The sequence below is a fragment of the Podarcis bocagei genome (assembly GCF_964188305.1).
Source record: "Podarcis bocagei genome assembly, chromosome: 5".
Classification (NCBI taxonomy): Eukaryota; Metazoa; Chordata; class Lepidosauria; order Squamata; family Lacertidae; genus Podarcis; species Podarcis bocagei.
In genome coordinates, this window is record NC_138129.1 from 93,693,891 (window position 1) to 93,715,923 (window position 22,033).

Genomic DNA, 22,033 nt, shown 5'->3' on the forward strand with positions numbered 1-22,033 from the left:
AAGTGCATTGAGCAATTTCTTAAATATAGTTCACTCAGAAAATAAAGTTATTTTTTGCTGTGCAGAACATTTCTATCATTAGGGATAAACCTGATGCAATATTAGGTGCGCTTGTATCTTGCATATAAATGCACACGCCCTTACATGAACACACTCAAACACCTTGACACACATGCTTGCCAGGCACCAAATTGATAGCTATATGAACAAACCATGAGCCTTCCCACCCCTCCCTACATTTTTGCCAGTGTCAAAAATGCCTCCCATGTCAATTATTTTCTGTCACTCATTGCAAAATAATAATAATAATGTTCATTTATTAGTTTAAATTGCTCTCACTCTCACATGCCCAGATCTAACTGACTTCATTCTGATATCATCCTGTTCACTGTGTGATTCTGATAAGGTGGGTTCACTTACGTGATTAATCCAGGAAGGAGAAAGAAATAGCAACCAAGGAAGAAATGATAGCAATGCAGAAATCGCAGAAGCCACCAGGATTGCCAAAAAGGATTGCAAAATGCACAAATTATTGAAAATTATCTAAGTCCCCCCCCCCGAAGGGTAGTCCACCCAAATGAGGAACTTTTGTTTCAGCCCCAAAGTGGGAAATATTGCTTGCCTATCTAGTCTAAGCCTAAAGTACTGCTTTTTGCAACTTGCCTTCAAGACAGCCTTAAATAAAACAAAGGGGGGGGGGAATAAGTTTTTGTCTTCTTTCATGCATTCCTTGACACTTCAAAATTTAAAACTCAGTTTCAAAAAGTCGTTCCATAAATGGGTTCGCGAAAGGAGAACGGAGTTTTGAATTCTTCCTTCACAAATGTTCCTGATTTCCGCTGAATTTTTCAAATGGGAAACGAAGCGAGCCATTTCAAAATCCTTTCCTCTCCTTCTCTCCAGGTGGCACCTGCAGTGAGCCCAGCCCTGGTCTGTTCAGAGCCTCAAATGCCTCAAGATGTGAAGTAGGAGCTCTGCATGGAGTACAGGTGGTCAATGGGGTTCCCCACTCTGGACTGCAAGGCCCCAGGTTCCACAGTTGTTAAGAAACAGTCGCCCAGGTTGCTGAGGGAGGTGTCGTCACTGTCCATCTCACACAAAAGGTGCTCAGAACCTTCAGAACAGAGAGAAAGATTTGTTCCACTCAGGCACAATCCACTCACACAACACTGAAATGAACGGGAGCTGCTTGGGTGCAGAGTCGCGCTCTTGCGCCATTATTTTTAATGGCGCTTGCACACGAGAACTTCTTTCAGAAGTGCCATCAGAATTTTGACTAAGCCACTCTAATAATAATAATAATAATAATAATAATAATAATAATAATAATAATAATAATATCTCATGTGTTTGAGGTAGCTAAACAGACATACAATCTGAATCAAGGATCTAGACCAGGCATAGGCAAACTCCAGCCCTCCAGATGTTTGGGACTACAATTCCCATCATCCCTAGCTAACAGGACCAGTGGTTAGGGATGATGGGAATTGTAGTCCCAAACATCTGGAGTTTGTCTATGCCTGATCCAGATGGAAACCAGACACGTTTAAAATCTCAAGCTCCACTAGCTTAAGCCTGGAAGCCCAAGCCCAGCGCGGATATTGTCTTAGAGGGCTATGGACTCTTGCCATCCTAAATTCACGTTGCTAAGGGGTTCCGCTTAGTCTGTCTGAGACGTTGCAATGGGACATACAGAAAGAAGCCGTTTCAAACTCTGACTCAATTTACAGCTCCCTCAAAATGTGCAATATGCAGGGTTTCCGTTCTTACCATAAGGGTGCATGTGGTCTCCTGGCATTTGTGGCGGAGTGAGCCCTTGCCGGAAGGGGTCTGAGCTGTAAACACTTTGATCAATGACCAATACTTGTTGTGGAGGTGGTTGCAAGGTGGTATAAGAGTTCATGATTCCTTCGAGGCCTGTGTTGTTGCCACTGTTTGTCTGAGCTGGAAGACAATGGCAAATAAAATGCATGTGTTCATAAGATCAGTCTCCCAGTACCTTATTATTTCACTTATGTCAGCAAGACCTGGCTCTTATCTGTCTTCTATACTTATCTGTCTTTTTTCTTAATGAACTTTTTTCTTGAATTTCCAGTCCCAGGAGGTGCGAACGTTTTCCCAGCTCCCCTATTTTCAAAGCCATACCCGACCAACCCATATACGACTTCTCATAAATGAATTAAACCATCAGTCAACTCAAATATATGAGCTGCTTAAAGGGTCACAGCCAGCCAGACCTACATTTTATCAAGTTCATGAAAAATATAACTATAAGCTCCTTTGGAACTGGGATGCCAAGTTCACTGTACGACAGGACTCCTGTGATGATAATGATGATGATGATATTTATACCCTGCTCATCTGGCTGGGTTTCCCCAGCCACTCTGGGCAGCTTACAGCACATAAAAAATTGTAAACAATTAGATATTGAAAACTTCCCTAAACAGGACTGCCTTCAGATGTCTTCTAAAAGTTAGATAGCTGTTTATTTCCTTGACATCTGATGGGAGGGCATTCCACAGGGCGGGTGCCACTACTGAGAAGGCCCTCTGTTGCACAGAATGGAAATCCCCCCCATGTTCAACCCCCTTCTCTCTCCCCTCTCTCTTTCTTTCATTCTTTGACATGCAAAAGAACCCTCAACAGGTTCAGTCTTAGAGTCAATCCAGAAAAGATGCTGAAAGATCAATGTCTGGATCTCAGACTTGTTTTTCTTTTTAGTTCAATACATCTGAGGGGGTTGGGGAACATTGGATCAGGAAACTCCTCTGCTTTTTGTCTCACAGAGGGAAGTATACACACTTTAAAGGGGGTGACTGAGATCAGGAAAAGAACACAGGAAGGGTTTCCCACCACTGCTTTCCCAATTCATGTCCCCTCACTGAACTAAGAGAGAGAGAGAGAGAGAGAGAGAGAGAGAGAGAGAGAGAGAGAATATTCAGAAGACCCAGCCATGGATCTCCCAGTGCCTTGTTTTCATTGGCCCTTAATTCCTCTTATCATTAAACTAGATGTGTTCACTGTTCAGGGTGGGAGTTGAGTAGCATCATGCAAAAGAGGGGGCGTTGTGCTAGAAGAGTGACCCAAGCGTGGAAAGAAGAGTTGAGATGGGAAGCACGTTCAGCCTTGTATAGTAAGGGGAAATTGGGAAGCAAAGCTAAGGACTGAAAAAGCTATGGAGATTACAGTGGAAAACCCATGACAATCTGAGGAGAGTTCCCAGGTAGGACATGGCAGCTGAGAAGTCCTAGGAACCAAGGAGAAGTGAATCATAACTTCTCCGTATCAATATATTCTAGTTTTTCAAGGTAACACCCAAGAACTGAGTGTTGACAAAGCCATGGGATAAGTCAAATCAATATTGTGGGGAGGACCATAGCTGTTCATGGCATGCTATTAAAGTCTTTGAGGAAATGAAATCTTGCCCATTGCAGAGGACTGGTTCACTGGCCGCCATATATTGTTGATGCCCTCCCTCATTCAGCATGGCATATTCTGCCTTCTGGCTCAAGTAGGAAGCACCTGCATTTGAAAGGAGGGGAGCTAGGAAAGTATTTGGTCCTCCTGTCCAGCAACTCCTGGTGCCTCCATGGAAAGAGAATCTACTTTCCATTTTCAGAATCCTGGCTGTAGGTGGTGGAGTTTCAAGGAAGAGGGAACAGGCAGCTCCCATGACAGAAGGGGGTTAGGAGACAGGCTTACCAGAAGTGAGCCTCTGTGTTGTTTGCTGATCTTGCTGTTGCTGCTGCTGTCGTCTTGCTAATTTCTTCATCTGTTACAGAAAGGGAGGAAAGGTTAGAAGAAGCCAATATCCCCTCCTTTTCTTTTCTTAAATGGTGGAAAAGCATCCACAAGGTTAGCAGAAGCATGATGCTGCCGTTACACTCTGATAGTTCTTAAGATGAGCATCTTAAAATGGGCTGAGAGAGAGAGCCCTGTCTAAGGAGGAGGTGGGGTTGCAGGCTTCACGGCCCCTTCACACGTGCGATGGGTGGAGGCCAGCCCCCGCGCGATTGGGGGGATTCCCGGCTGCGTCACCCCCTAGCCGGCCAATCGGCCAGTTCAGGGGGTGTGGCCTGCCCTATAAAGGCAGGACGTGGCCGGGGGTCTCCCTCTTTGCCGCTCGCCAGCTGTTCCTGCTTTTCCCACCCTCCCGCCCTATAAGGTTGTCGTTCTTTGACCTTGCTATAGACCTTGGTTGGTCGCCGTTGAGGGGCCTGGTAGGAATTTTTCCACTTGGCAAATTGGCACCAGCCACTTGGTTTTCACCTAAAAGGTAAAGGGACCCCTGACCATTAGGTCTAGTCGTGGCCGACTCTGGGGTTGTGGCACTCATCTCGCTTTATTGGCCGATGCAGCCGGCATACAGCTTCCTGGTCATGTGGCCAGCATGACTAAGCAGCTTCTGGCGAACCAGAGGAGCACACGGAAATGCTGTTTACCTTCCCGCCGGAGCAGTACCTATTTATCTACTTGCACTTTGAGGTGCTTTTGAACTGCTAGGTTGGCGGGAGCAGGGACCAAGCAACGGGAGCTCACCCCATCGCAGGGGATTCGAACCGCTGACCTTCCAATCGGCAAGTCCTAGGCTCTGTGGTTTAACCCACAGCGCCACCTGCATCCCCTACCTTGAAGTTTTCACCTACCTCATAGCAAATCATCACAACTTTTCGGGTATTGGCAGTTAGGCATTGGTATAGTTCTGTAGATGGAAGAGGGGAGATGGCGCCATCACCTGCCCCATATATTGAAGGGTAGTCTGATAAAGGATTCCGGGGGGTGTGGCCCTGCCAAAGCCTAGGGAGGCGAGGGCCTAAGGCACGCCCCCAAGCGGTGACTGCGGGGGAGTTCCTAGTCGATGTGCATCAGCAGGACTCCCCCTATTGGTTGTTAACCCTTCCCAGATGTCGAGCGGACGGGCTGAAGTCAGATATAGTCAGTTAGGACCAATGCCTAAGCCAATACTGCTCATCACCTGTAACCAATAAAGTTGTGGCCTTTTTTAGCCCATTAACCTTAATAATTGTGTCATGTGTCATTATTTCCACCGGGACTCAACCATACAACTTCTGCCAGCCTGTGCAGCTCAGTGCAACTATGCTAGATGGTCTGTAAGATAGCTTCCCAAATCCAAAAACGCAATCTGCAAATTGCCTATTCCTACTCCAAACTAAGACTACATTTTAAGTTTAGATAGATAGCCCTCCTATCTAAAAATGGATGAAAGGCCCCAGCGTCATTATGTAGTAAGTGATTCGAGGAGAAATGTTGTTACCTTAGCTCTTTGATTCTGGAACCAGACCTGAACAACTCGGACACTCAGACCCGTCTCGGCTGCTAACGTTTCCCTTACCTTCATGAAATGTCAGAACAGCAGACATGATTATTCGTTTAAAACAGAGGCAAAAGGATCAGCAAAATACTAAATGTGTAGGACCCCCCACACAAAATTCAACATTTTCATAAAAGGGTTTTTTCATTGTGGCACAAAATCTCAACGTTTGCAGTTGCTCCCTAGATTTCTCACCAAAATCCAAAACCTTAAGAACTGGAAGTTTTTGGAGTTCGGCAGTCAGATTTCAAACATGTGTCTCCAAACAGGGGAGCTGTGAAAACACACGGAATACTGATCAGTGCGCATCAAAAGTTATCACGGGGATGAAGCAACTCCCCCGGGGGGGGGGAGTTGCGGCATTTGGGACTTTTTGGTTTAGAGCAAAGGCTAGTAGCAGGTGACAGGACAGAAGTTTTAAAAATTATGCATGGCATGGAGAAAGCGGGTGAAGAAAGGTTTTCCTTACTGTCTCATAACACTGAATGTTGGAAGATGCAGGACAGTCAAAGGAAAGTGCTTCTTCGCTCAGTGCGTAAACTATGGAATTTTATCCCACAAGAGGTTGCAATGGACACCAACTTGGATGGCTTTAGAGAAATGGCTATTAGCTACAATGACTATTGTAGAGTATGCCTCTGAAGAGTAGTGCCTGGGGAAATGAAGTGGGCAAGGGCTTGCCACGGGCTCATCACTGGCCATTGTGAGAACAGGGTCTGGGCCTTTGGTTTGATCCAGCAGGGATCTTATGGTTTAATGTGGGATTATTATTTTTCTAAAGAACCCACAACTCTTTAGTTTTTCCCTGTAAATGTAAAAAAGGTAAAGGACCCCTGGATAGTTAAGTCCAATCAAAAGCGACTAGGGGATTGCAGTGCTCATCTTGCTTTCAGGCCGAGGGAGCCAGCATTTGCCAGCTTTCCGGGTCATGTAGCTAGCATGACTAAACCGCTTCTGGCGCAACGGGACACCGTGACAGAAACCAGAGCACACAGAAATGCCGTTTACCTTCCCGCCACAGCAGCACCTATTTATCTACTTGCACTGGTGTGCTTTTGAACTGCTAGGTTGGCAGGAGCTGGGGCAGAGCAACAGGAGCTCACCCTGTCATGCGGTTTCGACTGGTAAGCCCAAGAGGCTCAGTGGTTTAGACCACAGCGCCACCCACATCCTCTGAACAGTAGCTGCTGGGGAAATGAAGTGGGGGAGTGTGCTGTGCTGCTCAAATCCTGTTTGGGGCTTTCCACGGGCATGTGGGGTGTGAAACACAGAGCAGTCAAATGCATCATTCCTAGAGTGGACATGTTTACACATGAAGAGGGATGTTTGTCCAGACAGTAGAGAAACTTCCTGTTTTCTCCTGTGCTGGGACAAACTTCCTCTACATGTGACCAGAGTTGGGTATGACCTTACCTGTGCAGGTAACAAAATAGCACAGGGCAGGCAGCCATCTCTCTCTCTGACTCCATTCCTTGAAGAAGCAACAGCTCCTTAACCTGAGATGCTCTCTTGGCTGGAAGCCAAGAGAGGACAAAAGAACTATCTCCTTATGGGATAGATTCCAGGTGTATATATTTTGTAACTTAAGTCTGCCTTCTGGGATCCATTTGTGAACAGAATGTGTGAGTAAACTCTTTTTATACTTTTATACAAGACTGTGTTGTGTTTATTCTTTTTAGGAGGGAATAAAAGGGGAATTACCAGGAAACTTATTTTAGAGGTTTATGCAAGCTTGGCAAACCTATCAGCTGTGCAAGTTTAAAAGGGGAATGTTACTCTGCTAAATCATAGAACTGGTTAGGAAGGATATTATTAAATAATATATCCTCTCCTGCCTTCCTGAACATTCCCACAGGGCACCACACTGGTCATTGTGAGAACAGAATGTGGGAATAGCTGGGCCTTTGATTTGATCCAGCAGGGAATCTTTTTTCCAAACTAAACAACCCACAATTTTTGAGTTTTCCCAGCAGGTAAGGGGCTCTCAGGCTTAAGTAGGCTTAAGCCGGGCTACACAACTTGCAGTCCATCATCATGTCATCTACATACAGTGGCTCACGCCTGGGTCATTAAATCTCTCTTGTCCTTTTGCTGACTGCTCAGGAGTGATGGTCAAGTGCCTGGGAAATCACAACACTTGCCTGTTGGGCTGCATTCTGTTTAGTGGACCACACGCCTGAATCTGACTGCCACCGACAGAGCACAATGTCTAGGAATTATTAAGACAGGAGTCACTCTACGGCCATGGAATTTAACAACATCTTAGGCAGTGTAAACTGGCTACCTCTGGTGATTCCAGTGTTCATGGTGCCAGTTTCTTCTTATGATCAAACTGTACCTTCCTGCATGGTTTAGAAGACACTTCAAACGATGCCTTGAATGCCCGGCGCTGCTGGGTCGTCAAGATGGTCCGGGGTCGTTTTGGCCGCTTGTGGTCCTTGCTCTCCTCGGCTGTTTTCCCACTGCCATCTCCCATTTTGCACAGGCTCCCTTCATCATCACTTTTACCTTGAAAGATTGGGGAAGGGGATAAAATCCCACACAGTGTGATTCACGAGCCAGCCTTTGCTTAAAACGAAATCACCCCAAATTGAGAAGCCGCATGGAAAAGCTCCATACTAACAGGAAGATGCTCAAAAACCCTTTCAGAATTTGCACAGGTAGGGCTACAAAGCACTCAGAAGCATTTGGTAAGGAAAGGAAAGACAGTGGAGAGAAACCAGGGGTCCTGTGTTGCAACCTTTACAGGGGTGTGGCTGGGGTGGTTGTAAGAAAATAACAAAGCAGTCAAAAAAGGATTATAAACTCAACTCAAATCTGGTTACACAGCAAGTCAGCAGCCATCTCCCAGTGGCCTAAATGCCTTCCTAAAGAAGGATATTTAAACATCCTTCTGCAAACTAGAAACAAGATGGCCAGACAGGCTTCTCTGGGCAAAGGTTTCAAAGCGGGAATTAGCCTTGCTCCAGTTGCCACTAATGGAACCTCAGACAGCCTAACCCTAGATTCAGACCATTTCAAACTTTTTAAGTCAACAGTAACACTTGGAATTAAGCCCAGAGATTAACTGTTACCAAGTGCAGTTCTGTATGTACAGGTATCATATGGTGTTTTTAGCTAAGACCCAACCTATAGCTCAGCTCCAAATGCTCTTTAAGAATGTCCCCATTGCACTGGAGAAATCTCACCTCAAGGCTCTCAAAGCATGCATCATGGCAGCCAGAACTCCACTGAAGAGTAATTAAGCAGGCTTTTCAATTAGAATGTGTGAAACGCCGGGACACTTTACCTGGGAGGTGTAGAAGCTCTTAAGCCATCGGCCTCCATTACTCTAAGTAAATGTCTGGAATAAGGTAGTCCTAATTGGCAAGGTTAGCATTCATGTAAAATGTTTGGCACTAGAGTGTGTGCCTTCAATAGTATGCCGCTTCATATTGCACATGGAGGGGGGCGCGCCATTTTAAAAAAATGTTCCCTCATATTAACAGTTCCTTGCAAACAGAAAATGAGCATAACAATGGAGAATGCTTCTGGCCCTAAACCAAGACCCAGCTGTGATAATTTTCAACTTGCACGGTGCATTTAAAAACGACAACAAATCTGTGGAGTGGTAAAAGCTTTCTGGGAAATGATATATAATGAGTTAAAGAAACTGTTTAAGAAAACTTTTGTTAAAAAAACAGAAGGTTTTCTGTTAGGTATACAGTGGTACCTCTAGTTATGAACTTAATTCATTCCGGAGGTCCGTTCTTAACCTGAAACTGTTCTTAACTAGAGGCGTGCTTTTGCTAATGGGGCCTCTTGCTGCCGCCGGCACACGATTTTCATTCTCATCCTGGGGCAAAGTTCTCAACTCGAGGTACCTCTTCCAGGTTAGTGGAGTTTGTAACCTGAATCATTTGTAACCTGAGGTGTTTGTAACTCAAGGTACCACTGTAAAAGGTGAAGAGATACCAAAAGAAGACATAATACTTTTAATGTATGCAAGGACGGCAGCAAGAATACTACTAGACCAGAGATGGAAGGAGGGAAAGGGTCGACTAGAGAAGAATGGCATACTAAATTGATGGAGTACGCAGAGATGGCAAGACTGACGGGAAATATCGGAAACCAGGAAGACCAAGTATTTCTACCAACTTGCTGATATAATCTTGGGAATTGGGATGCACGAGGGGGGGGGTGGGGGGAAGTCAGGGAACAAGGTTATGAGAAGAGGATCTGCTGAATTTATACATGTTTGTGTCTTGTGTTATTGTTGTGTTTGTATTGTCTCTATAAAGGCGGAAAACCCAATAAAAATTTTATAAAAAAAAAAAAAAGGAAGACCAAGTATTTCTAAAGTCTGGAAGAAAATTTTAATGTATTTAAAAGACCACTGTAAACGGTTAAAATCATTGGCAGGGATACAATGACACTTGTAATGTGAAATGAACGATGGTAACTATGGATATATAACAGATAAAGGTAAAGGTAAAGGTACCCCTGCCCGTACGGGCCAGTCGTGACCGACTCTAGGGTTGCGCGCTCATCTCGCTCAAGAGGCCGGGAGCCAGCGCTGTCCGAAGACACTTCCAGGTCACGTGGCCAGCATGATGAAGCTGCAACTGGCGAGCCAGCACCAGCGCCGCACACGGAAACACCATTTACCTTCCCGCTATAAAGCGGTACCTATTTATCTACTTGCACTTAGGGGTGCTTTCGAACTGCTAGGTGGGCAGGAGCTGGGACCGAATGATGGGAGCTCACCCCGCCGTGGGGATTCGAACCACCAACCTTACGATCAGTAAGTCCTAGGCACTGAGGTTTTATCCACAGCGCCACCCGCGTCCCTATATAACAGATAGATAACAGTAAAAGATGCAGAATATATATTTTTTTAATATGGAACTTTTGAAGGGAGAGAAGAGGGTCCGAAGGTTTGAAAGAACCTTTTACTTTAATGTTTTGAAATGGTTAAAGTTAAAATGTATAAAAGTATGTAAAACCAATACATTTTTTAATAAAAAATAAATAAAATAAAAACAACAAATCCTCACTTGCAGTCTGGACTAAGTATGGTCCATACTTCCACCTCAGTCCCATCTCCTGATGTGTTGCATGTGTGGAATAGGCCTGAGTAGAGTTCAAAATAGTAGCATTTTACTAATGAATAGTATTTGAAAACAATGAGTTGATTGCTCTAATAAAGCCAGTGTATGCAAGACTTATAGCTCCTGATTCTGAATAACTTTTTTAAAAGGCACCTCACACTATGTTGTGCGTGTGTTTTCATACATTCAACAGTTTATTTTACAGTGCAGAATATGGGATAACTGGAGGCAATGAGACAAAAGGGAGTCAAGTTTGCATTGTGCAAACACATGTTTCAGAAACTAGGCAGACTCCTAGTTTGGACCAATTTCTGAAAATGCTCTGTATTTTGCAACTTTTAACTAAAAGGGCATCAAGTCCCAAGACTTGGAGTCTATTCAGAACACACTCAAATGAAACCTATTTTCTAGCTGCTGGCAAATCACAGTCTCATTTTTACCACTGGATGATGTTTTGGTCAAATATAGTGTGAATGTTGTGTTATTGTTCAGGATTTCGTTCCCTCCACAGAGTCTCTTGAACTTGAAACTCCAAGTGGCCAACAGGGAATGTATCTTGTCCCTATGTGTAATAGGTATGAGTTACTCGTGCGTAAACTGGTGCCTTTCTCGGTTAATTTGCCTTGTTAAACCTTTCTGACTGCACAGCCCCTTCTCATGGTGGCTGCCTCAGTCACTGGCAGAATCCGTCAGTGGGCGTTTCTTGAACCTCTTCCAACATAAAAGTTGTTTGACACCCAGTCTCCTCCTCCTCTCACTGCGCGGGAGTCTTCTGCGCAGGGAAGGCGTGGGTAGCGGAGGACCTGGGCTCTCCTCACTGATGTCCAGTGAAGAGTCCTGGAGCCCTCTCTCCACTTCCCCCGTCTGCCTCCCTTTATCCCTGGTGTTGCACTGATTGGCTTCCCCCTCTACTGAGCTGTTTCTCCCCCTGCTGCTGGGTCCTTCGCCAGCATCATCTGGGAGCCTCCCCTTCGCCTCTCGCTCCGATGTCAGTTCCCTGACACTATGTTTGCTGCAGGAAACAGCACAAGTGCTCGATAAACACATCTGATTGCCGTATGTAGTGTGACACTGTTTCTAGACAAAGGTGCTTAAGATTTTTTCTGAGCTTTCTGGCATTTTACAACAACAGGTTCCTCAACTGCTAAATTTGCAATACATTTTTGATTCAAGAAAATGGAAGCCTACTGATTTTTTAAAATTCTGATATCCCACGTTGGAGTTCAAATTATTATGTTGGCTGCTCTGAAATCAATCGCATTGGCGAAGTGACAATTAGTTGGTTTGTGTTTGGGGACCAATCATTTGGGTAGGCATGAGATTTCAGAACTCGGCACTGTTTCCATGCGCCTGTCTGTGCTCCTGTCTGGGTTTGTGCCGTATTTTTCGCTCCAAAAGACGCACCAGACCATAAGGCGCACCTAGTTTTGGGAGGAGGAAAACAAGAAAAAATTATTCTGAATCCCAGAAGCCAGAACAGCAAGAGGGATTTGGCTTCTGGGATACTGTGTGGCTGTTTTGGCATCTGGGATAACCATGCCAAGCCTCTTCAGGGCAGCGGGATGAAGGCTCCCCCTGCCCAAAGAGGCTGCGCAGGGCTAAGGCAGAAGCCAGGACGGTGCGTCGCTGAAGGGGCGCTGCACAGTTCTCCCTCTCTGAGAGGGAGAAGTGCGCAGCGCCCCTTCAGCGAAGCTGGAGTAGGAACAGAAGGAGTCTCTTCTGTTCCTCCTCCGGCTTCGCATGACAGGCGCGTCGCTGAGGGGCGCTGCGCACTTCTCTCTCTCTGTGCAGAGAGGGAGAAGTGTGTAGCGCCGCTTCAGTGAAGCTGGAGAAGGAACAGAAGGAGACCCTTCTGTTCCTCCTCTGGCTTCACAGGACAGGCACTACGCAGAGATGGAGAGCTGCGCAGCACCCCTTCAGCGAAGCGGGAGGAGGAACAGAAGGGGCTCCATAAGACGCACTCACATTTCCCCATACTTTTTAGAAGGAAAAATGTGCGTCTTATGGAGCGAAAAATACGGTAGTTCAGTGTCTACAATGTTGCCAGATTCTTAACTAGAGCAAAACACCTCCCTGGTGCTGCGTTTGCCCCTCAGCGCATTATTGCTAGGAGGCGTTCCTGTTTCTTTTTCGCAGGATGACTAGAGAAACGGGCTGATTGGAAGGAACATTTTATCATATGTGGTGGGAATGTAAGAAAGTAAAAAACTTCTGGGAAATGATATATAATGAGATGAAAAAGATGTTGAAATATAAAAAAACCAGAAGCATTTTTACTTGGCACTATAGGTGAGGATATTAATAGAAAGGATGTAAAATTGTTTTTATATCCAACAACAGCAGCAAAAGTATTGTTGGCTCAGAAATGGAAACAAGAAGAAATACCGACGAAAGAAGAACGGCAGACAAAATTCATGGACTACGCAGAATTGGATAAAATGACAGGAAGGATTTGAAACCTGTGGGACCAGAGATTTACAGAAGATTGGAAGAAATATACAAACTATTTGAAGAGCAACTGTAATCAGCAAATTATGCTACAAGAAGTTCTGTAAGGAGAAATATATGAAATTTTGCTTAGAAGAGAAAGAAGAGAGATACTAGTTATGAGATTTCAATGTAATAGTGAAAATAAGAAATGTAAATCAAATAAATAGATTGGAAAATTTTCAGATGTGATTGTTGGAAGTCAAAACAATTGTATAAGATGTTAAAGTACGTTTAATTATTGTTGAAAATGATATGTTGAAAATTAATTTAAAAATTATATACGAGAAAAAGAGAGAGAAACGGGCTGATCAAATATTTCCCACATCTGTCCATATAGGAGAATGAAATAGGGAAATGCTTTGAAATGGATGGGGAAGGGGGGAGGGAAACAGTGCGGAGAGAAGTCTGGGGGAATCCCATCCCATGAAAGAAGAGTGGCCGTTTTCCCCCGCCACCCCAGACACCTGCTCGCCAAATCCCTCCAAGTGATGGAAAGTTGATTCTGCTTTAGCGTGGCAATGCTTTTAATTAACTCTGCCTTTCAAGCCTTCCTCGAACAGGGTAGGAATTAATTAATCTTTAAGACTCCTCCTGGTGTCACATGGGAAAGGACTACAGGCGGTTTATATTGTCTGCCGTGACCTCTGCGCAACCCCAAGGCTCACTGGGGGAATGATGAAGAACCGGCTTCGTGTATGAAGATGAAGAAATTCTTTGGTTAGGGGGAATTAGGAAAAGGAGGGATGTTAGTACACTTTTAATTGGAAAGGGGGTCCTCTTTCACAGGCGCCTGTTTACTTAGGCTTGGACACTGGGGCTCAAGGGAAGGAGTCATTGAACTGGGGGCTTTGCAGATTATGGGCAGCATATGGCTTCCAGTGCTTTGCTCTTTATTTTTATTTTCTCATAAAGTGGTCCTAAGTTTGCATTGTGCTCCTTGTTCCCTTATGTTTCTGACTGGGTCTTTAAAGATACATATATGCTGACTGGTCAAGTAGATGCCATAATCTCATAGCCTCACAATTAAATGTCACGGGGGAAAGTCTGTCCTTCCTCTTAGACAGAGAATGATAGAATCATAGAATCATAGAGTTGGAAGGGACCACGAGGGTTATCTAGTCCAACCCCCTGCAACGCAGGAATCTTTTGACCAACGTGGGGCTCGAACCCACAGCCCTGAGATTAAGGGTCTAATGCTCTACTGACTGAGCTATGGAGCGCTCCACATTTATTTTGCTTTTTAGAAAACTTACATTCTGCCAGTCAACCAAACAGGTTCTCAGGCCAGCTTGTAGCAAATCAGGACAGCCCTTTGAGAAGTTAAGCTGAGAGGGTTAGACTGCAACATAGAAAATATACTGGTGCTTTTAGTTTACATGTGAGAGCTTTACATGTGAGAGCCTAATGGCCCAATCCTACTTATGACTAGATTGTACTGAAGATAGTGAGACTTATTTTTGAGTCAATGTGGTTTAGGGTTGGATTACACAACTTTGTTGTTTATCATCAGCATCTACGTAAAAAACAACAACCCCAATCAGGCCCAAATAAACAGAACTGGACTCCTTGATTAATTGTAATTCAGCAGCTTCACACCAGAGAACCCTTTAAAATGACTTTGTTCTAGTATGACTACCTTAAGAGTGTGGGGTGTGAAACACAGGAAAAGTCAAATACAACATTCCTAGAGTGGACATGTTTAGACATGAAGAGGAATGTTTGTCCAGACAGTAGATAAACTTCCTGTTTCCTCCTGTGCTGGGACAAACTTCCTCTGCATGTGACCAGAGGTGGGCGTGACTTTACCTGTGCAGGTAACAAAAGCACAGGACTGACCACCACATCTCTGTTTCCTCCATTTTGCTTTCGTCAAAGAAGCATCAGCCTGAGATACTCTCTTGGCTTCCAGCCAAGGAACAAAGGACAAAGGAGCAAAGGAACAAAGGAACTATCTCCCTATGGGATAGATTCCAGGTGTATATATTTTGTAACTTATGTCTGCCTTCTGGGATCCATCTGTGAACAGAATGAGTGAGTAAACTATTTTATACTTTTATACAAGACTGTGTCGTGTCTATTCTTTTTTAAGAGGGTATAAAAGGGGAACTACCAGGAAACTTATTTTAGAGGCTTAAGCAAGCCTGGCAAACCTATCCGCTGTGTAAGTTTAAAAGGGGACTGTTACTCTGCTAAACTGTAGAACTTGTTAACACAAGTTGGGAAGGATATAATTAAACAATATATCCTCTCCTGCCTCCTTGAACATTCCCACAAAAAGCGCTCTGGTTTCTGGATGCTGCCATTTCTCATGTCAGATTTGGGTTTGTTTATTCCAGAGGTAGTGAACCTTTCTGTTCCAATGGGAACTACTGCAAGCCAGCTTTGACAGGCAGACAGGGCCACCCAGCTCTCAACCAACTGAAGTCATAAGGGTGTCAGGTGATTCACAGGTAGGTCACTCACCTGCCAAAAGTAGTCCATGGGACTGGGGGGGGGGGAGAGAGAGGTTTTAAAGCACCGTACAAGGCTTGCAAAGAGCACTGTGCAGTGCTTTTAAGCGCCAATGATCAGCAGGCTTGAACTGCCTACTCATCAGCAAATGGGCAGGAAGCTCAAGTCTGCAGGGATCGGCTGTGTGCAAGTTGCGCATCAAGAACTCAGTCGCACAGCCAAACCAAGCAATCCTTGAACTGATGGGTGGGAGGTCCAAGCCTGTTTTCTGCACAGATCAGCTGCACAGAACTTGCTCTTGCAGCCAAATTATCCACGCCTCTCCCTGGCCAATTTTGCTCCATTGGTCTATCGCGTAAAGACAGGTTTGTTTCTCCATTCCTGGCAGGAGATAGCACATATGACAGCGGAAGATGAGCAAGTGAAGCAATCTGTGGTGCTGTGGCTGACACTGTTAGGTCCTGTAATAGTGTTGCCCGAGTAGATATGGGAACAAACATGGCATCTTGGTTTGTGGTAGGGTTTGGTCTCTGTGTTTATGCCTTTGTGACGTAGTCTGTATGTGGTCCAACTAGCGATGGAAAGAGTCTGAGGCTCAAGGGAGACTAGCTGTCTGCAACCAAGTACAGGTTGACTACCCAAGACCTGCAAGAGGGAAGTGTCATTGGCTATAGACCACTGGAAGTATGCTGGAGCAGCTTTGGCTTTGAGCCGTAGATGACATCAAGTGGTGCTTCATTATCTTCTCTTCGAGGTCTGTAGTGTAGTAGAGATCTAGGTTTGTGCAAGGAAAGTAGATTAAAGCACATTTTCTTTCTTTAGGGGGTCAGATTGTCCTTAGGAAAGGGACACGGAAGGGATAGATATAAGATATATGTTCAAAAATACAGTAAAGGTTTGCTATCTATGCTAGCATTTGACTGACGTTGGAGAGAGACTGAGTTGAGAAATAAGACCAAGGGTACATATTGATAGAGGAATGTATTAGATAAAACGTAAAGAAATATACAATAATAAGAGTACATTCATTTGTAAAAAAGGAATATGCAATGGGATAGACAGGAAGTCCAACGTGTTGGTGTATATATGATTTTGGAATAGTTTTTTGTCCTTGTGTTTTGTTTTGTTTTCCTTTAAGTATATAAACTTTGTATACATGCTGAAAATTACAGTATAATAAGCCTTGTGATGTAATATGGTAATGTTTACAGATGTAACATAAGAACTTTAATAAATAAATAAAACTGCAAGCAAAAACAAAAGGAAAGGGACACGGACAAAAAAATGTGCGACAATGACACCACCAGGTAGATAAATCAAAATAAATGCTCGTTGTCACATGATCTCCTCACTAACAAATCAGAAGCAATGTTCAGTAAAAGGCAGGCAGCACATAACCTCCACATGAAGCTTTGTGCAAGCAAATCAGGACAAATGCTCCCTGAACAGGTCGTCTGGAGAAGCACTTAATGTCTACTGTTTTTGCATTTCATTTCCATTTGGCCTCCTTCCTTTACTTTTCAACCACCATCTCTTTCCAATTTAGAATTACAAGACATGCACCTGATGAAATGGACTGTGGCCCTCAAAAGTTTCTGCCATAATCCATTTCTGCCACAAAGAATCTTTATTGCTTTTGCCTCATTCTACTCAGTGCTCGGCGTGATATCAGAGTTGGGGCGTTGTGTTCAATTTCAGGAAATATTCCTGGAAGAAACCTGTGAATGGTACCTCTAAGGGGCAATCAGAGACGCATGACAACCTGGCAACTAGCCGTGGAATGGGCCTGAGGCTCAATAGGCCAAGTCTGGCAGTCTCGGTCTTCTGCTCCACTGAGCCCAATCTCCTTCGCGAAGAACGCGATGCAACTGCTCTCACTTCTGAGAACTATCTGGGCAGAGCAATTGAGTCTTTTCAATCAAACCTGGCTCTTTCTCATTGCGTATCTAGTTACTTCACTCTATTTACCACCCATCTGCCAGAAGATGGCAGCATTTTGCTGGTTTTGTTCTACGTGGCAGCTGCATTTTCTAGAGTCACCTCTCTGTCAAAACGGTCATTATCAAAGCCATCACGGTGCTGTTTGTGATGTGGGCGAGTGTGTGAGAGAGTCTGGTCCGTCCTACAATCCTAACCTTTCTCTGAAAAAGGTCTCATCCCCACTTTTGGATTTACAGCTGGCAAAAGAAGAAAACTTTCCCTATGTAATTCTTACTCGTTCCTGCTTTCTGCCTCTTATCTCTCTCGTTGCTCCAACCAGAGCCAAGACTCTGACATGGAGGGAGAGGAATGCCAGGAGGGTCAGTGGCAGAGACTGCACAAGTGTTAAGCCCCCAGCACCCAAGCAAAGAGTCTTTCAAGCCGGAGACTGGTACCTCTGAAGGCAGCACCCACTGAATTCAGATTCTCCCAAGGGACTGGCACCCTCAGAACCACAGGGGGTATGGAAAAGCTCAGGAGATGCCAAGAACCTGCTGAAATGGTCTGTTCCTTGTGATCTGTCCAGGGTACTGAAGGACCAGTTGCTAACTTTGTTTCAACGTTTCTTGGTTTCTGATTGGACGTGCCGTCCCTGCCCACTGCTCAGCACTGCCTGCCCCTGACCACGACCAAAGATTTGGAAGGTGATCTTGAGATGGAGGAAGAAATCAAGGAGACGACTAAAGGATAAAGTGTTGCAACAACGAATCTCACACTGAACGGATAGATGCATGCTTGAGTCATGACAAAGAAACAAAGGAAATCGTAAGAGGCAAGAAGGCTTCCTTCGGAAAATGCGAGTCTTGACCAAATGAGAACAAAAAAGGGTACAAACTCAAGGAAAAAATATAACAGCTGAAAACAAGGCAAGCAAATAAGAAAAAAATAGGAGGATATTGATAAAAACACTAATACCAATATTAAAAAAAATTAAATACATGAGAAGTAGTAAAGTGGTCAGGAAGACCATTGGGACATTAGATAACAAGGGACTGGCTTTGTTGATTGTGCCGCAATTTGTGGAACATCATCTGGTCACCGTATAAAAGTGAGTGTTCTCTATAGTTGTGCCTGTCCTCTGAGATACCTTCCATCCTTGGACTCAGGAGGCATCAATCTTTGGGTGCTTCTGGCATTTATTAAAAGCTCGTTTGTTTGTTCAGGCTTCCCCTGATTTGTAGCATTCATCCTACTGCCTTGAATGGTATAAGATACCTGTACTATTTTTGAAACTGAAGTGGCTTTGAATGCATTTTTATTTACTTCTTTATAAACTGCTACAAGATTTATTCGCAATGATAAGTGGAGGGGGGTAATTGGGCAGTTCAAGACAATGCATGAGACTTGACAGAGTCTGAGACCTAGTTTTAATTGAGTTTACAAAACTACCTTTGGGCTGAGGCTGGGCTGCTTCAGTTTGTGGCTGTTGGGCCACAATATTTATCGCTCCTCCTTGCAAAACAATTCCCTGTGCACAGAACACTAACATGTTGGGGAGAAGGCTAAGTCAGAACTCAGACACAATCCAGAAACAGGTTAACTGCTTGTGAGGGAACATTCTCCACAGAGTTTTTTTGATGGATTAAGCAGATATGGAGTTATTTTAATCAGATACAGGTTTGTTTGTTTCCTTGTTTCCTTGCTTGTTTCCTTGCTTGCTTGATTTAAAGTTAGGTGTGTTTTATTCTATTGCTTTTAAATATTGCTCCCTTGAGCTTCAGCTGAAGCTCAACATCAAAAAAACGAAGATCATGGCCACTGGTCCCATCACCTCCTGGCAAATAGAAGGGGAAGAAATGGAGGCAGTGAGAGATTTTACTTTCTTGGGCTCCCTGATCACTGCAGATGGTGACAGCAGCCACGAAATTAAAAGACGCCTGCTTCTTGGGAGAAAAGCAATGACAAACCTAGACAGCATCTTAAAAAGCAATCACCTTGCCAACAAAGGTCCGTATAGTTAAAGCTATGGTTTTCCCAGTAGTGATTTATGGAAGTGAGAGCTGGACCATAAAGAGGGTTAGGGTTTGCTGCCGAAGAATTGATGCTTTTGAATTCTGGTGCTGGAGGAGACTCTTGAGAGTCCCATGGACTGCAAGAAGATCAAACCTATCCATTCTGAAGGAAATCAGCCCTGAGTGCTCACTGGAAGGACAGATCCTGAAGCTCAGGCTCCAATACTTTGGCCACCTCATGAGAAGAAAAGACTCCCTGGAAAAGACCCTGATGTTGGGAAAGACTGAGGGCACAAGGAGAAGGGGATGACAGAGGACGAGATGGTGGGACAGTGTTCTTGAAGCTACCAACATGAGTTTGACCAAACTGCGGGAGGCAGTGGAAGACAGGAGTGCCTGGCATGCTCTGGTCCATGGGGTCACAAAGAGTCGGACACGACTAAACAACAACAACAACATTGCTCCCTTCCCCTGGGGTTGGTGTGAATCAGAAATAAATAACATATTTTGCAGCCCAGAGGATTTTGAATTATAAAACTAAGAGCAGATTGGGGAATGTCACCGGGGAACATTTCATACCCTGACCCCCAAATATCACAACAAGAGCCCTTCTGCGGCAGGCAGTAACCAGCAGCACCCTTAAGACCCCCTTACCAGAATCAGACGCAGTTGGGCTCACTAGGCTGAGGAGATCACGCTCCTTCTCATAGTCGCTCTTGCAAAGCAGCTGGTCCTCCTTCAGGACAAATTCGTCCCCCTTCTGAAGCTGCTTCTCACAGACGCAACAGCAGAAGCAGCCCACGTGGTAGACACTTTTTTGGGCTCGCATGACGAACTCGCTGGGTGCAATGGCTCCAAAGCAGCTGCTGCACTTCACTGCAAAGAGTCTGCCATGCAAAAGGCCCAAAGCAGAGTGTTAGGTTTAGGCCTCGATTGGGGTGGTCAGCTCAGCAGTCGGTTTTGGAACAGTCCCCATTACTCCCTTACGTTGCCCCCCAAAAGTTAAGGCTATCTTGTGCTGGCAACAGAAGGCAGAAATTGCTTGTTTTTCTTTCTCTGCGTTGACATTGCCCCAAGCTTGTGCTTTAATCTTGCTTTTACTGACAATTTTTTGTGTCAGTGAATTTCAGTTCAGGGCCATAGCTGTCAAGCGCCCCTTATTTGGTGGGACAGTCCCTTATCCCAGCGCCATGTCCCGCTGCTGCCCCTTATTGATGATGTCCCTTAAATAAGCTACTGAAAGTAATGTGGCCCTTTCTATGTCCAGCTGTGCTTTGTCAACAACAAATCGTTGCTGTTTTTTGTGTTGAATATATGCTATATGGTAATTTATGGACCTAATAGGTATCTAAAGCCACTTGCACGCAACAAAATATGTATTTTATCAAAGTAATTGTTGATCCCTTATTTTGGCTGCTGATCCCTTATTTTCGAGGCTGCTGGTCCCTTATTTTCAAATCTGTAAGTTGACAGCTATGTTCACCTAGGGTGCCCTCTGACTTTTTGAGGAAAATCTCACTCTAGAACACAACTTATGTTCTAGCCAAACACCCACCAATTTGTAATGCCTGGAGGGAATATCAACCTTTGAGCTTCTTGGACCTTGTAATAGCCATGGAAACTGCAAGGTGGCACAGCCCTGAGCTAGTCTGAACTAAGAACTGTGTGCTGCTCCAGATTGTGGCGGGGGCAGAAGGGGTGGGGAATGACCCAAAGTTTCTCCACTTTAAACGGCACACTGCTTTCTCATAAAAGGCAAGCAGGCCACAGAGAAGAGCAGGGCTCGTCTTGCAGAGACAGGGTTGCCATTGCAAACTTTTGATTTCGAACATTCTGGCAAGTGGGCTGCACCTGTGACAGGTTGAGGGTTGAGGCAAAATGGAGAAACAGGTGTGAGAGTAATCTCTGTGATCTACTGCTGCCCCATCACCATATAGCTTTGCCCTCCCAGCACAACAAACACACATACAGTGCAGGTATTTGGCAGCTCACGAGAGCCAATGGAGGGAATCACAAACCTGCAGACTTCAGTCTCACATGCAACAATGTGTGAAAGTGTCACAGTGGCTGAGCTCAGAAACCTGAAGGGGTTGTAACATGTCTACCCAGAAGCAAAAGGTTGCAGCAAAGAATGGAGTTCATGATTGGCTGTTGGACCTGTACTAATAACATTCCAGAAATTATTATGAAGTATAGAACACAACAAACGTTCTTAGAATACACTGCTTGCCTTCCAGTTAGATCTTGAATTTATCCAGACCTGGGCACCTAAACACTGGTTGCCATAAATCTCTGCTGACTTAAAACACTTCCCTGCCACCTGAAATATCGCACATGATCTTGTACTGGATTGCCAGCCTAAGATCAAATGATGAAAGACCTGCAACTAGTTTAAGACTCAAGAAACTTGAATTCTTGACATGGTTTAAGGTTGCCATGGTGAGAGAGCAGAGCTCTTGTTTCTTTAACAGCTGTGTGACTAGCAGAAATTCAATTGGTTGGCCCTTTTTTAAGATTTTGTTTATGGGTTTGCCTGTAGACATGCTGTGCCTATCAATCATATTGCTCATAGTGGTTGATCCACTCCAGCCTATCAGTCAACGACCCTTTATGGGGACCCTTCATGGGGTGGGCAGTGGGGACGGCTTCCAATCCCTGCCTTATGCTTCCTGAAACCAAGAGGGTCCAAATAGGGATTAGAGGGGATCTCACCTGGTTACGGGATGCGGGTGGCCCTG

General features: G+C 44.7%; 1 protein-coding gene across 2 annotated transcripts in view; it reads right to left on the bottom strand.

Annotated features, from left to right (window-relative positions):
* Positions 1-297: 297 nt before the first annotated feature.
* Positions 298-22,033, bottom strand: part of LMX1A (LIM homeobox transcription factor 1 alpha) — a 73,036-nt gene continuing 51,300 nt past the window's right edge. For both annotated transcript variants that reach the window (XM_081194491.1, XM_081194492.1), the window contains exons 3-8: positions 19,950-20,182; positions 7,671-7,840; positions 5,276-5,353; positions 3,703-3,772; positions 1,771-1,944; positions 298-1,114 (exon numbers count right to left, since the gene is read on the bottom strand). In XM_081194491.1, the coding sequence (XP_081050617.1) occupies positions 954-1,114; positions 1,771-1,944; positions 3,703-3,772; positions 5,276-5,353; positions 7,671-7,840; positions 19,950-20,182 (886 nt within the window). In that variant the 3' untranslated portion in view covers positions 298-953. The remainder of the gene's footprint in view (positions 1,115-1,770; positions 1,945-3,702; positions 3,773-5,275; positions 5,354-7,670; positions 7,841-19,949; positions 20,183-22,033) is intronic.